The sequence below is a fragment of the Microtus ochrogaster genome, chromosome 15, assembly GCF_000317375.1.
Source record: "Microtus ochrogaster isolate Prairie Vole_2 chromosome 15, MicOch1.0, whole genome shotgun sequence".
Taxonomy (NCBI): domain Eukaryota; kingdom Metazoa; phylum Chordata; class Mammalia; order Rodentia; family Cricetidae; genus Microtus; species Microtus ochrogaster.
In genome coordinates, this window is record NC_022017.1 from 37,901,587 (window position 1) to 37,917,695 (window position 16,109).

General features: G+C 41.0%; 1 protein-coding gene across 3 annotated transcripts in view; it reads left to right on the plus strand.

Annotated features, from left to right (window-relative positions):
- The window catches only part of Adcy8 (adenylate cyclase 8), a 208,214-nt gene that overhangs the window by 160,876 nt on the left and 31,229 nt on the right, over nt 1-16,109 (plus strand). For all 3 annotated transcript variants that reach the window (XM_005354547.2, XM_005354548.3, XM_026782726.1), the window contains one exon: nt 8,453-8,625. In XM_005354547.2, the coding sequence (XP_005354604.1) occupies nt 8,453-8,625 (173 nt within the window). The remainder of the gene's footprint in view (nt 1-8,452; nt 8,626-16,109) is intronic.

A 16,109-nucleotide genomic window follows, 5' to 3' on the forward strand; every position in this document is an offset into this window, starting at 1 on the left:
TCTCTCTCTCTCTCTCTCTCTCTCTCTCTCTCTCTCTCTCTCTCTCTCTCCATGCTCTTGCCTGCTCCCTCCTCTGTGTCTTTCCCTTACCCATACTTCACTGGTTCTCTCTCCATTCTTCTTCCTTTCTTCCTTTCTTCCCTTTTCACCTTCCCCATTATACATTGATCCATTTCTTGTGTCTCTTTCTCTCCTAATCATCTCATTCAAGCTTACCCTGTAGGAGACTGTGTCAGGGTCTCTGTGGTCAAGTAATTGTACTGCTCCCACTGTGATAAAGGGGACAGAGGGAAGGAAGAAGAAGGGGAGAAAGAAAGGAAGGGAAAGAAGAAAAAAGAAGGGAATAAAGAAAATAGAAAAAAGAAAGACAGAAAGCTACAGCTAAAGCGAAGTCAACATGGTAGGGGCAACATCTCATCAGGATGCCTGCCATTATGTTGCATGTTTAGCCCTCTCTTGACCACAGAGTCATTAATCAATCCATGGGTCTTAGGGTCAGTCTACAAAATCTGTTAGTCTGGACCTGTGTATATTAGAGTAGAACTTCTAGGCCAGAAAAGATGTTAGCTGATAGCTCTTGAAGACCCCACCCAATCCCATATTATGAGGACCAGGGGTAGACCTGATTCTCTGAGAGGTGACAGACTCAGAGAGTTCTCCAACATGTGAGATGAGAAAAGGCTCTCAGTAGTCTCTCTGGGTCTAAGAATAGGCCTGAGAACCACTGAATCCTCTGTGTACTCCTACAAACACAGGAGAGGCTGCTGCCGCCACTGGGTTATAATTAACAATAAAGCTAGTGTTCAGAGAGTATCCTGCTCAGTTAACACTCCTACCTTACTGCTTTGCTTCCTTTCTCACTCCTTTCCTTCCTTCCTTTCTCTTTTAACTCAGTTATAACGGCTTGGTGCTGGCGTTTGTTCTATAGATTCTTTACTTTTTTTTTGTCCACTTAGCCTCAGAAGGAGAAGAAACCAGACTCTTCCCGGGGATGTGCATGGATGGATGGGAACACCACACAGCCTGTTTCCTCCTTAGTGTATAAGATTCTGTGTGATACCAGCTTCCTAAGAACTTCTTGGTTTGAAGAGCACAGGGAGCACCCCAACACTGAGAGGAAAGGAAAGCTAAGATGTGGGTGGTAGTCAGCGGTTGTCTAAGCTGGACTTTCCATTTTCTGGTCTGTTTCCTCATCTATGAAATGGGAAAATGAATACCTTGCTGTCTATTGGCTTGGCAAATACATAGCTCCGAGCATGTGGCTGGCATTAAGCAGGTGTTCGTGGTGTACTAATCTGTGTGCCCTGTCTCTCCAAGTCGGCACTCTATACCTGAATACACATGTGAGTTTCACACCTCAGGAACACAGCATTCATGGATTTTTGGGGGTTGTTTTTGCTTTTTTTTTAGCTCTAAGGTCCGGGTGGGCAAGCTTTATGATCACACAGTTTTGCCTCTGTGCCTCAGTTTCCATAACTATAAAATAAAGATAAAAGTAATGCTCACTGGGAAGTTATGAAAATTGAGTAATATATCCACAAAAAGAAACATAGAGAACACCTAAAAAACAGGATTTGCTTATTTAATGTCTGACATTATTTATTATTTCCTCCTGAAAAACCTTGTGCGGACTACGATATATATTATAAATAAGCATACTCAAAAGTGGAAAGGTGTTCATAATATACTCTAAAATAGAAATACAATTAAAAGATCCAGTGAACATAAAGTGGAAATTTAGAACCTTCCTCTACAACCAATGGATCATCTTACTCAGCAAACTAAAGTCAAAGAACTAATTCTCCAGCTGTGACAACAACCACTTGACCTGACCTAGAGTTTGCCACTTCAGTCTGCACATCTGTGTTTCTCTCTAGGCTCCTGTCTGCCAATCTAGAAGAAATTAAACATTCAGAAACTCTGAAGGCTTCATCAGCTCCCAGATCTCACAAGGGTCTGTCCCCAAGCAAAACATGTCATGTCTCTAAGCCTATGGGAAACCATGCCTAGCTGAAAGCGTTCTACCAAATTGGATGATTCGCTATAAACACAAAGCAGTTCTATGATGCAAAACAAAAAACAAAAAAAAAAAAACTAAGTTCTAAGTTGGAAGCCTGTCACATACTGGAGAAGAGTAAAGATAAAGGAAATGATGAAAAGAAGCCATGTTCCAACTGAGGAAGGGAAAAGGCACCAGTTGTTTAGAAAATGGATGCAGATCTCATGTGTAACCCAGAGGGTGATCTTCTTCAACCCTGAGAAAAGCCTCATTTCAGAACCAAATCTCTTTACTTCATTTTCCATCTGCTCAAGAAAATCACCATTTGTAAGAGTGGCCAGGGTTTGCTATGGTCCAGGAGAGCAAGTTTTCCAGTAGAGGTTTGGCTATCTGTACCCTGCATCCTGGAGTCACGTTTTTGAGTTCATCTAATGTCCAAGTCTTTCTTTCCCACATCACACACATTGAAGTCTTCATCTTAGGACACACTAACACATGTTCCTTGTTTCTTAATTTTTTCCAGTGCTTCAAACCACTTCATGTTTATACATTTTTAAGAGTAAAAGATAAACATTGTAATGTTACTGTAAAATTACCTAAAGACTGACCTCAGGACAGAACCTACTGTCTTTTTAACAATGTTTACTCATCCTTCAGATGAATAACAGGGCAAGATCTCCATTTCCACTTGGGACAAATAGAAACAAACAAACGTAGCCCATGAACTGTATCTTGTAAGATACTGAACACCAAGCAATGAAGACGGTGATTCCCAAGAGGTAGGAAGCAAATGGACTGAGTCCTGAAATGCCGTGAGCTTTGTCCAGACCGTGCCTCAGGGAGGTGAACCCAGATGAAACACAGTGATTTTGTGCCTCAAGAAGAAGCAAGTGAAGAGTCAGGAGAGGGTAAGGCAGCTTAGGGGTTTTAGAGTGCACCACCATTGAGAAGGGGATTGCACAGAGAAAAGCTCAGAGCTGCAGAGTGCCCAATTGGCACAAGCACGTAAAAATCAGTGATGGGGAAAAGCATCAGAGTTAATCAGGATCTGCAGCTCACAGATGGGCTGAAAATAGCGTGTGACCCTGCACTGACTAAAACACGTCACAGCCCACTGGACACTTGACAGAGCAGGAGCTAAAGGCTTTAGTGGTGTTAAGTGTCTATTCCTAGATTATATTCTGCTCTGATTCTTCCTTTAAATAAGATGTAAATGTAATTTTTTTAAAAAAATGAAACTTTTATACTGTGGTTTTATTATATCTTAGAACAAATCACGAAAATACTCATAAGAATTTAAAAACATCCAGGATTTAACAAAAATAAAACAATTAAAAATAAGATAAAGATTCAGTTCATGGAAGAAAAAAAAATTGCCGTAGTTAGCATTTAACCAATGATGACCAGACATTAAAATGAACTATTATTAATAATGAAGGAGATAATGAATGGAAATTAAGTCAGAACTGGGTGTTTATATATAACTATCAAACAGGCAATAAAATAATTATTATTTTATTTCATATGCTTAAAAAAACCTGAAAGATAGATGTAAAATCCAAACTGAGCATTTATAAGTAAAAACTACTAAATGTGAGATGAAAACTACACTGGAAGGAAATTAGTAATATTAGACATTATAGACAAAAATAAGAGTAAAATTGGTGAAAAGCAATAGACATGTCCAAAATAAATTACAAGACAAAACAGCCATCAAAGCTATCATTAAGTCCAGTTTTAAGCAGCATAACACCTCCATAATTTGAGTCCTCTCCCACAAGAAGAAAAAAAGACAAACTACATAATTAATGAGCATTTCTTTCCAATTTTGATGAAAGCTATAAATCAGAATTTTCCTAAACAACACCAGACATGAGACATCTAGCACACACACACACACACACACTAATCAGATTGCTCAAAACTAGTAATACAGAAAAAAAATAGTAAGTATTAAGTGGGAAAATCAAGGTTAAAATCATTTTTGTACACCAAAAATAGGTTAAAAAACATTTTATAAAGGGGCAAACATGACTATTTTAATTTAGAATAAATCAAATATAGCATTGCATCACAACATGAAACACACACAGTGCTTCTTTCCTAAGAAAACGCAACCCAGTAGTCAGCTCAGAATATCAGTCCAGGAATCCCACATTCACCAGTGGTGACCCTGAATTATGGCATCTTCACTCCTTGAACAAGCGAGGAGTCCAGGCTGAGGTACAGTGGGAGCAACTTTATCTTTTGCCTGCTCACCCTTACTGTAGGGCTTGCTGCAAGACCTGGAGTTGTTGGAGACCAAGTTGTGTGTGCATCAATCAGTGTTTGGATTATTCTTTTCAACCATAGTGACTTTTGGAAACTGTCAGCTTGATTTCTTTCCTTCTTTCCCTGTGAGTTTAGAATGGCATAGGTTTGGGCAGTACCCAAATGGGCACAGATAGTTCAGTTTGTCTGACTTGTATGTGTAAAAACCCAGTTCCTTCTCCAGTTTTGATGGTGTAAAGTTCTCCCTGCTTCTCTTATACGAGGAAAATATTATGTGATGCCAAGATAATTTATGGTATGCTATGACAGAGTCATAATATGAATATGGAGCCATCCAAGCTGGAGCACAGTAGGCCCTTAGTTCACATAGTAGTTTCTTCTTTTTTTTTCCTTTTTTTTTTTTTATTGAGAAAAAAAAATTTCCGCCTCCTCCCAGCCTCCTACTCCTCCCACCCTCACCCCACTCCTCTCCCCCTCCCTCTCGAGTCTGAAGAGCAGTCAGGGTAACCTGCCCTGTGGAAAGTCCAAAGTCCTTCCCCCTCCATCCTGGTCTAGGAAGGTGAACATCCAAACTGGCTAGGCCCCCACAAAGCCAGAACAAGATGTAGGATCAAAACCCAGTGCCATTGTCCTTGGCTTCTCAGCAGCCCTCATTGTCCGCCATATTCAGAGAGTCCAGGTTTATCCCCTGCCTTTTCAGTCACAATCCAGCTGGCCTTGGTGAGCTCCCAATAGATCAGCCCCACTGTCTCCGTGGGTGGGTGCACCCCTCTTGGTCCTGACTTCCTTGCTCATCTTCTCCCTCCTTCTGTTCCTCATTGGGACTTTGGGAGCTCAGTCCATGCCAGTTGTGGTGGCGCACGCCGGTAGGATTTGCTGAAGGAGGCAGAGGCAGGAGGATCACGAGTTCGAGGCCAGCCTGGGCTACAAATAGTAGTTTCTTAGTTAACAGTCATATATTAATGAATACATGCTTTCCTGTCTAAGGAGTTTGTGTAGTGTTGAGTTTGTCAAGTCATATGAGTCCAAGATTTTCAGTTAGAGGAATTTAATATATTCACGATTTCCCAGGTTAGTGTATCATCAGAGAAGAGAGAGCCTTGAGTATCCAGAAATAGGAAATGCCTCCATGGACATCCCTATTCCTTAGAATTGATGAAAGAATAGTGTCTAACTTTGAGTCACGCTAGCTACTGAACAACATGGGATAAAGTCATTTTTAGAATCTTTTGTACAGACTGCATGCCCAACAAGTGTTTGATTGTAATTGTCTTTCCTCCCACATATCACCCCGAGACAATAAACATCCCCCCTCAAACTGGTCCCCATATTACCCTGAGTTCATTTCACATTGGACCTCACGCTGCCAGTTTTTGTGATTGTACATCTAGCTACATAGTTCATCCTCCGGCCTAAATTTCCTTTTTCCTCACATGTCAATTTATTCTGCAATATCAAAAAATTGTAAAAGTCAAATTATTTTATTATTGAATCTTTTCTATTTTTCCTGCGTAGATTGTCTCATTCTTTTACCTAAAACAATTGTGGATTTCCCCCCTAGGACAACTCTATTTTCTCCATACTTTCTAGAATGTATGACTACACAATTTATGTATTCTATAATATGTTGTAATAGGAGCAGCGGGGCTGTGTCCCACCACCCGGCTAGCTTTATACCCGAAATAATAGAATCATTTGATATAGTTTTAAACAGATTTTTTAACCAGTCTGCTAAGAAGTCTGATGCTACAAATGTATTCGGTGAATGATTGTGCCTAATTGCTAGGTAGATAAAGCAGGGAGGCAACATATATTCTCTTGGCCTGTGTTGCCAGCTCTCCTTATGATTAGTTGCATGGATCTTTTGTTTAATCCAAGGAATGATTCTCCTAAATCCCTGCTCCATATACCCTGGCATTTAGACTATTTTGTCTTCCTATCATTTTAATAGATTTTGATATAATACATGATTCATAATTTAAGTTGACACAACCAGGCACAACAATATGCTGTGCTAAAGATAACAACAAAACAAAATCCTTTGGATATATTTTCCTACCCTATAGCCTGCATTAAAATGGAGCATCTTGAAGGTTTCTCCAGATGGAGAAAAACTGTGCAGAAGGAACCCTTTTACATCTGGCCTCTTCACACCTGACTTTCTGTATCAAATCAACATGAGCTATATATAAATCTTGCCCAAGGAAAAACCTTAGAGGACAGCTGAAGACAGTTGATCCTTCCATTAGGTACAAGGATTGTCAATTGGGTTTATTAGGAAAAACAGACATGGTAAAGGAAGCAACAAATGGCGGCCTTTAAGGGCAGAGACGGTATCTGATTCTTTTCTGAGCCAATCTACAGGGAGTTTATCCTTAATGGGAAGTCATCTGAGACACTTGCCTACATTTTTGAATCAATATTTGTAAAAAAGGGTTGCACAAATGAGTTACTGATACTTAAGGAATTCATAGCACATCTTCAGTACTCGGAGATTTTTAAAAATTCTTACCTGTCTCCTCATCTGTATAAAAGCTGCCCCTCTGTATAATAGAAGAGAGAAGGCAATGTGTACATAAAAGAGCTGTAGTGTTATTAAGCCCCTCATTCCCCCTAGAATCACACTCGAGTCAACTGGCCATATCTAGATGACCAAGACACCTCTTTATAGCTTCAGGATCAGGAGTGGTTTATTTATCTCTACAGTCATTGGTTTCTTAACCTATACAACTGGGAGCTGTGAGTCCCATCCTGAGTAGTTTCTTTGACTGCTTGAAGAGACAATACATATACAGATTTTGAGATCAAAATGGACCTCTGACAATATGAATTTTTACTAATACCAATTTAAAACGACACTCAGAATATGTCAGAATAGTTCTGTAAAGAAAATAGCCCACGGTGTTTCTCAGAGACTGCAGAAAGGTTGCTGTGTAGACGCTGACAGACTGCTCCACTCCTCAAGTTCTTGGGTGATTCCACATTTGCAGTCAGAGCGGTGATGCTTGACAGAGAGTGGGGGATTCCATGCTCCTCTCTGCAGGGTACAGAGGTTGGGGTGTGCTTCCCGGAGGACAGGACACCTGATGTGTGAATAGAAGCAAATCACCTGGATGAGATTTGAACCCCAGGCCACGGAGGTGTGAGAGAAGTGTTTAGAGAGTGAAGAGAGAGCTAGTACGTGGTAGCCTGTGAGCTCCGCTGTGTGGGAGACAGAAGAATTTGAGGGCCTGGAGAGAGCAAAGAAAGGATTTCCAGTGAGGAGGAATGTGATCAGGCTGGTGTTCCAGAAATACTAGGTAGAGAGAGAGTGCATGTGTGTGTTTAGAGGTGCGAAAGCCTAGCAACAGATTTAGATGGAAACAAGGGAGGCTGCTGGCCAGGATGGCTCAGTGGATAGAGGCACTTGCTGACAAGCCGCACGGTCTGAGTTCAAATCCCAGAGCCCACGTGTGGAAGGAGAGCCCCCAACTCCCACAAGTTGTCTTCTGACTTCCACATGTATGCTGTGGCATTCACACACATACATATAAATAAATGACAATGTGTTTTTATTATTATTATTATTAAAACTTTTCCCAAGCTGCTTGTGAGAACTAAAGCAAGAAAAGTAGATAAACCTGGGTGGGCATGAGATCTGTTCAGAAAATAATGAAGAGCCTAAAAACTGAAAATAGCTGACTGAGGGACATGGGAGAGAAGGAGGCATTAACGGGGAGCCTGAGAATCTGGAGATGAGTTGGGGGTTAAGGGTCCTGGCTGCTCTTCCAGACGGCTGGGCTTCTACTGCCTGCTCACATGCAGCTCACAGCCATCTGTAACTCTAATACCACGGAACAGGACACCATCTTCAGGCTTCCGTGGGCACCAGGCATGTATGTAGTACCTAGACATACATGCAGACAGAGCACATAAAATACTAAAATGATAAAACGTATTTTTACAGCAATGAGACTGAAGGGGAATAAGGTGAATGATGACGTCACTCACAGAGACAGGGAGCAGAGACTGGGGGCAGGAGAAGGGAGAGTTCAATTTGAATTCCAGGAGGCCCCCGACCTCCCATGGGAAATGTTCAACAAAAAAAAAAAATCTTCCTAATGTGACCAGGGGGCAGCATGGCTAGCAGAGGGATCCTTGGAGGTCCCTGTGAGTCTGACCACCTGTGCTCTCTGTTTGCAGTACTTCGTCTTCACGGGGGTGTTGGCCATGGTGACCTGTGCGGTTTTTCTCCGGCTGAACTCTGTCTTGAAGCTGGCTGTGCTGCTTATTATGATCGCCATCTATGCCCTGCTGACCGAGACCATCTATGCGGGTCTCTTTCTGAGTTACGACAACCTGAACCACAGTGGAGAGTAAGTGCCAGCTACAGTGTTTGTGAACCCAGGTGCCACGAAAATAAAAGCACTGGGCACGTGAGTGCGGTCATTCCTGACACTGAGGGGTTAGCTTGTTGTGAACACATCTCATTCAGACATTGTCCAGCTTACAAGTCTAGGAAAACTCTCTACTTTTCAGCATATGAACTATAGACTAATTACAAAAATTATTTAAAATTTGGACTAAATTGGATGCGGTAGTTTAAATTTCTGCCACACCTAACAATTAACTTTCTCAGCATTAGCACTTATAAGGCCAGAGGGATGTAATTTTAATTTAGCTACAGCAATATTGATAACATCAGTCACTACAGATTGAGCAATAATGATCCTTCACTGCTATTTCTGAACTATATAAAAACGCAGGAAGTACTGGATAATTCCAGATTCCTTAGAGCACAGAGTGTGCGGTAATGCTTAGCTTCTGATACAACTCCAGGACAATGAAAGTGAGAGGGAAGACAAGAGCGGAGAAGAGGGAGGGGGGGCAAATGCAAGAAGAGGTCTGATGATACAGGCAGTGTATGCTGTCAAGAGATGTAACCCCCATGCCTTGGAAGATCCACTCACTCAGCCATTAGGAGTATCAGCAGGGTCGGAGAAAAAGAGTAAGGTGGAAGGATGTGTCTTCTGATTCCTTCAGCCCTTTCACCCCACTTCAATCTCTGGATACATTTCTGAGGGTTTCACTGGACCCACTCAGAGCCAGTGTATCAGACCAGACTTTGTCCAGGAAATAGTAGGAGGAACTGTCGCATGAATTCTAATTGTTCTTAATAATAAAAACCTGGAGTCAGACACTAGGCAGTGAAAGCTGAGAGATCAGAGAAGCCATGTAGCCAGCCACTAGAGAAATCTTTTACCTCTACCGAATCCTCAGACTGAAGCGGTGATCCTGTCTCTATGAATCCTCAGACTACATCCTCAGACTGAATCTGAGCTCGTCTCCTCCCGCCTAATATTCCTCTCTCTGCCCAGCCACATCACTTCCTGTCCCCACCTCCCTGGTGCTGGGATTGAAGGTGTGATCCACCACCACCTGACTCTGTTTCTCTTTGAGACTGGATCAATCTTGTGTAGCCACGGTGGCTTTGAACTCCCAGAGATCTGTCTGTTTCTGTCTCCTGAGTGCTGGGGTTAAAGGTGTGTGCCACCACTGCCTGGCCTCCGTGACTCACTGGTGGTTTAGCTCTGCACTCTGAACTTCAGGCAAGCTTTATTTGTTAGATCACAAACAAATTATCACCACAGGGAACCAGACTGATTGGGAGCAAGTGTAGGAAGCACGTGTATCTAGTGAATCCAGAACAAATTTATTATAGTCTTAGAGGCTAAAAACCAAGATAATCCAAGAAACCTCCAAAAGTGCCTACACTTCATGTCTATGAGTCAGTCCTGAAAGTAAACAATAACAATCAGCGACGTTTGTTTCTGTATTAAAGAGAAGAGTATGTCAGACATTGTTCAAATTCCCTTACCGATTACTCTCCTCTTTCTCCCAAGAGCAAGCAACTAATCCACTGAAAACAGGAATTGTTGTTATTGTTGATTTTCTTTCCATGTTCATACATGTGTGTTCCCCTGTGTGGGAGTGCCCATGTGTGTCATACATGCATGTGAAGAAACAGAGGTTAATGTCAGGAACTGTCTGTAGAACAACCAACAGCAATTGTCCTCAAGAATTTTTCCACCTTATTCATTAAGGCAAAATCTCTCAATAAAACCCAGAGCTCACTGATATGGCTGGTCTTGCTAGCCAGCTTGCAATGGGATCCTTTTCCTTCAGCTTCTGAGGCTGGAATTACAGCAGGCTGCCACGCCTAGTCAGTAATTACATGGGTTCTGAGGCCCCAGACTCCAGTTCTCATACGTGTATGGCAAATGACTTAACCACAGAGCAATCTCCTCAGTCCAAAACACTGAATTTGTACCCATTCCAGTTGTGGCTTTTTCTAATATATGTTTAGCATCTGCATCTAAGAAATCTGATGCTGTTTTTTACATTGGTTTTGGTGGTGGTGGTGGTGGTGGTGGTGGTGGTGGTTATCAGACAATGTCATCTTTTTAAGATCCACATCAGTTGGTATCTACAGATCTAGTTCATTTTGCCTGAGATCTGTACATGCCATATAATACTAATATATCAAAATATATGCTATCTTTTGGCCTATTAGTAGAAACCCAGTCTCTTCCTAGTTTTGTCTACATGTGTCTCCTGGAACATCATGGAAAAACACACTTGTTGAGTTGTAGGTTAACTGAATTTACTACCTGAAAACAATTTTGTATTGCCATATTGCTTTCCAACATGAGTATAAAACTTTTCCTCTTCTAGGTAACTGTCCTGTTGCTTTCTATTCTAGCCTTTGATGTTCTTAGACCTTTGAACTTTTTCTGAATTAACGAAAGTTCTTTTTGGCACATGACATTTGGGGGCACACATGTGTGCTCAAGTATATCGTGTGTGTGTGTGTGTGTGTGTGTGTGTGTGTGTGTGTGTGTGTGTGTTTTCAGAAGCCCAATGTTGGTATCAGATATTATCCTCAATCTGAATCTTGCTGAACACAAAGTGCCCCTGTTCTGACTAGTCTGGATGCACAGTTTGACCCTGGCAACCCCTGTCTCTGATTCCCTTGGTGTTTACTCCCCATGATAGAATTGTGGCTGGCTGCCCCTTCTGCCCAGATGTGTTTACATAGGTCCTGGGGATCCAACTCGGGTCCTCATGCCTGTGTGGAAAACACTTTACCCACTAAGCCATCTCCCCTGCCTGGATCTGTGCTTTCCAGGACTTTATGTTTTTCTTGTGGAATTTACAAGATGAGTTTATTTTGTCTTCTTTAACAAGCAAATTATATCTGTTCATGGTAGACAATATGATTTTACAGATGAGCAATTCATATTTAATTCCTAAAACTAATTTTTGTAGTAAGGGCATTAAAAAAAATCTACTCAGTACTTTTCCAAGTGTACAACACACAACATTGACTATAATCACCATGTTTTATAATAGAACTCAATTTTATCCAACTGTCTGATCAGAAATTTTTCATCATTTGACCAACAATTCCCAATACCCACTCCCAGCCTTGGCAAATGCTGCTCTACCTTCTACTTCTGTCAAGTTCAACAATTTCAGATTCCAAATCTACCTGAGAAAACAGTCCTCTTGTGCCTGACTTATTCCGTGCAACAAATTTGCCCATATTGGAACCAATAACAATTTTTCTTCTTTTTAAAGGCCAAATAGTTATCCTTTATACATGTGTATTTTGAATTACACTTAATTACATTAGTATTTTGAAGTACACTTAGATCATTTGTTCATGTTCAATATGATTGTCCACAAGCTATAACAGCTCTTTGTCATTTCTAGACCCTAGCATGTGATGCGTGTATACCCTGTGCATGTTTGTCTTGCCATATTTAATCCTCACAGCATTAACAGAACCTGCAATGGATTATAACTTCAATCCAGACGATTTAATTAGAAAGTCACTTCCCACCTCCGAACCTCAATCTGCCCACAGATAAGTACACTATACAAACGTGTTTGTATTGGTCAGCTGGGACTGTCATCATATGTCATGGACAGGGCTGAGTGACTTCGATAGCAGAAATGTATCTCTCTCATTTCCAGAGTCTGGGGAGTTCCACATGTACACTCTCACCGACCGGCTTCTTGGTCATTATTCTTTTCCTCTCTTGTATCTGGCCAACTTCTTGGTGGACCCTCAGATGAACTGAACAGGATGAGAAGCAGGCTGGGGCCTCTTCCTTTTTGATGAGCACATCAGGCTTATTGGGCCAAAACAGCCTGTGTTACAACTCCATTTACCATTTACAAGGAGATTAGCTATCTCCTTGTAGACCCTGTCTCCACATGGAGCAGTACTGAAGGTTGTGGCTTTAACCAATGAAAGGGAAACGCAGTACAGTGAGTCTCAATGGTGCTTCTCATCTAGAAAGTTCACTCTCAGTCTCTCTTTCTTCTAAGGAGAAATTATTATTATTAATTATTATTATTATTGGTTTTTGAGGAAAAGTTAATAACTTCTAAGTAAGAATTGTGAGGTCAAATATGATCTCAAACTCATGGCAGATAGTCACATACTTCTCTCAGCTACGTCCTCTCTAAAGGTCAGCAACTGGTTAGTCTTGTGTTGCTCTTTCTCTGCTAATGAGAGAGTTAACTTAGAAATTAATAAAAAGCACAGTTGGCCTCAATCTCAGCTGAAGTCTAGAAGTCAGGTGCATCTCACTGGCCATCACAGGCCGATGGGACTCATCTAGTGCTTTACAAGTCCATGTTCATTCGGGAACACAGCAATCACATAGAACATTGGGTATGGCATTCTGACCACATTTCAGTAGGGTGGTCCTAATACCTGAGGCTATTTTTGCCCACAATGTTCATCAGTTCTACTTCATGACAGCCTCCTTCTCAATGGATGATGCCGAGCTCAAAATAGAGTGACTTCATCTCTAGTGTCATGTCAGTAACTAGACACTGATCTCCTTCAGAATACCTTACCTGGAGGCACTATAGTGAATTTCTCTTTGAGGATCAATTTAGGAGTTAAACCCACCTGGATTCAAATCTCAGTTCTTCCACCAGCCATGCGTGTAAACTTGATCAAGCTAATTTAAAAATGATTCAACCTCTCCAACCCTTGCTGTTCTTACCAATGACATGAGAATAACATAGGCTTTTTTCTATAGGAATGCTTTAAGGGTCAAATATGATAAACATTTGCACAGTGGTCATGTTTGTTATTAAACATAACCTGTCCCTTCCACAAATGTGAAGATTCTATGAAGTTCCTCGTTTTCATTTCAGGACTTTGCTTCCCTAATTGGTCTCCCAGCTTCTATGCATAATTATCCCATCTCAAACCCATCTTGTCAATACCTAGTCTTTCTTCAAATCATTCCGTGGCTCTCTGTTACCTTTGAGAAGTTCTTTGGTTTTCTGAGGATTTTTAAACTCTCCTTCCTTAGACCTGAACTGAATTCTTCAGTCTCACCTCACCTCCTGAAGCTCTACAGATTGCTATTTACTGCCTGGACTTTAGCAGTGATAATTCATATACTTTCCCCAAAAGACTTTCTACATGTACATCCTCCTATGCAGAGGTGTCCATTTCTAGATGCCCCACCCATGATTCTTAAGACATAACTCCAGGATAATCTCCTTGGTGGCAGCCTTAATTATCATCACTCACCTTCCATCCCATCACCCCATTAACCTCTTCATGTCGCAGTCATTAATTTCCATGTTTTCCTCTTCCATTACAATGGGAGCTTTAGAGGACACGTAGCTGGCGCTAAGATTCATGTTTCCATCCCTTAATAGTTTCTGGCAATAGATTTCCAATTAAATAATTGCAGAATAGAATGTACAATGGAAATGAATGCATTCCTAGAAGAAGCATTAGCTCATTTGGAATCACTTAACAAATATTGATTCACAGTAAGACTGCATCACCTACAATGCCTACAATGTCATGTCACTGTTGTTCTTAAATTGCACATACCTCGTTCTGTAAGCCCAGCTCACTTTTGTAGGTATGTGCAATGCTTTAGAGATAATGTCATTCTATCTGACTGCACTTTTTACTTTGTTTGTGATCATTTTCTAGTCTTAATTTTTCATAGTTTTTATTTATATGCATTCTACTGGATGATGAATGGGTCTGTTTTATGCACCACTTATGCCTTGACATCTTGAAATATAGGCAAAATACTGGAATCCACCCATGCATTGTAATAGATGTCAGAGGTCAAAACTTAAGTTCTGGCTCCCACTTCAGCTCACCAGAGGCCATATTGACAGCTAAGGAAAGCAGCACTCTCTACCCGCTGTGATCAACATCTCCAGCTCAGGCAATAACTACCCTACTAAATAATAATGGTACTTGGAAAAGGCCTCCCTCCAATGTCCACTTTGGATCCTGGAAATAACATTGGTGCTCTCTGTCCTCTCTTCTGCCTCAAGAAGAGTATCAAAGATATTTATTTCACTTCAATAAAATCTCTGAAGATTTACCATACACGTGTTGTTACAAATAGGTGATTACAGACAGAAAAGGTTTCACCTCTGCTTTTGGTTTCTACATTCATCTGCCCTCCTCCTCACTCCATGCCTGATGTATACATGCTTTCATGCTGTATTTCCTAACTCTGCTAACTCTCAGTTTGGGCCTTTAGAGCTAAATCTGAGTAAGGAGTTTCTCAGGCTACAAGAAAACAATGGCTAGCAAAATCATCCTTGCAAAAACACATCAACAGTGCTAATCAGTAAAGACATTTCAGGCACAAAATTTATAGTGTTCACAAGTGAAAATAAATTGGAATAGATGGAGTCAAGAAAAGAAAAAATATTTGGAGAGAACTAGAGAAAGTTGGAGCTGGCAGAACCTAGGTACCATGGGTCACTGGAGCATCAGATCTCTTCTGACCTCAATAGCAATCTACTTGATGTCTGTTTACAATCAGAGGGTTCAATGATTTAATGCTTTGCTGTCACATTTTTTTTAAATCTTAGTAAATTTTGTAAAGAGCTCCCTTCATTTTTATTTTATACAAACACACACACACACACACACACACACACACACACACACACCAAAAAGAAGTGGAGTCCATACATGCATTTGAGTAACCATGGTAGAGGTTCCTTTTAGAACTGAGCACTGAATGATCACTTATTCTCCATGCTTTTCCCAGTTAGGAATCTGGTTAAACATGGTAACCAAAATCTGGTAACCATGACCCAATAAAAGCAGAAACTTCTCTGACTAAGGCTGAAAATAGCAGTAATCTATGGGTACAAACATGGATGTTTAGAAGGCAGTTTGCCACATCCTTTTAGTTAAAGAAAATAGTAGGTTCCCCTAAGGCCTACAATTTCCCAACCATTGACTGCTGATCAAACTTACAGTACCAACCATAAATTCCTCCTCTGGAGTTGACATGAAGAAATCTAATCAGAAGTGGTTGGTTACCCCCGAAACAGTCATAACACTATGGCACCCACTGGGCACATCTTGTCTGACAGTTGGTACTGAAGTTCATGTAACTCGTGGCTGTGTACACTGTTAATGACTTTTCTCCTCTGGCTGCCTGCATAGCATCTTCTGGCACTTTGAAAACTACCCAGCAGAAGGAAAGCTTCTAACTCAGTTCCAGGTTTACACCCTGCAACCAAAGCCTTCATCAATAGAGTCTGGTCATCCGAATCTGCTGGAAAACTACAGAATGGCAACAGCCTCTATTACTTTGGGGTCTTCCCTGACCAACAACTTATATGGTGGTACCCCAACTCTGTCACTAGGACTTTTGCTTAATAACCTGTGGCTTCTGAGAATTACATTATCTCCCCATATAGAGTACCTCCCTTCAAATTATTTTTTAATTATATATTTTAATTAACTTACAAAATAGTGGGATTCCAAATG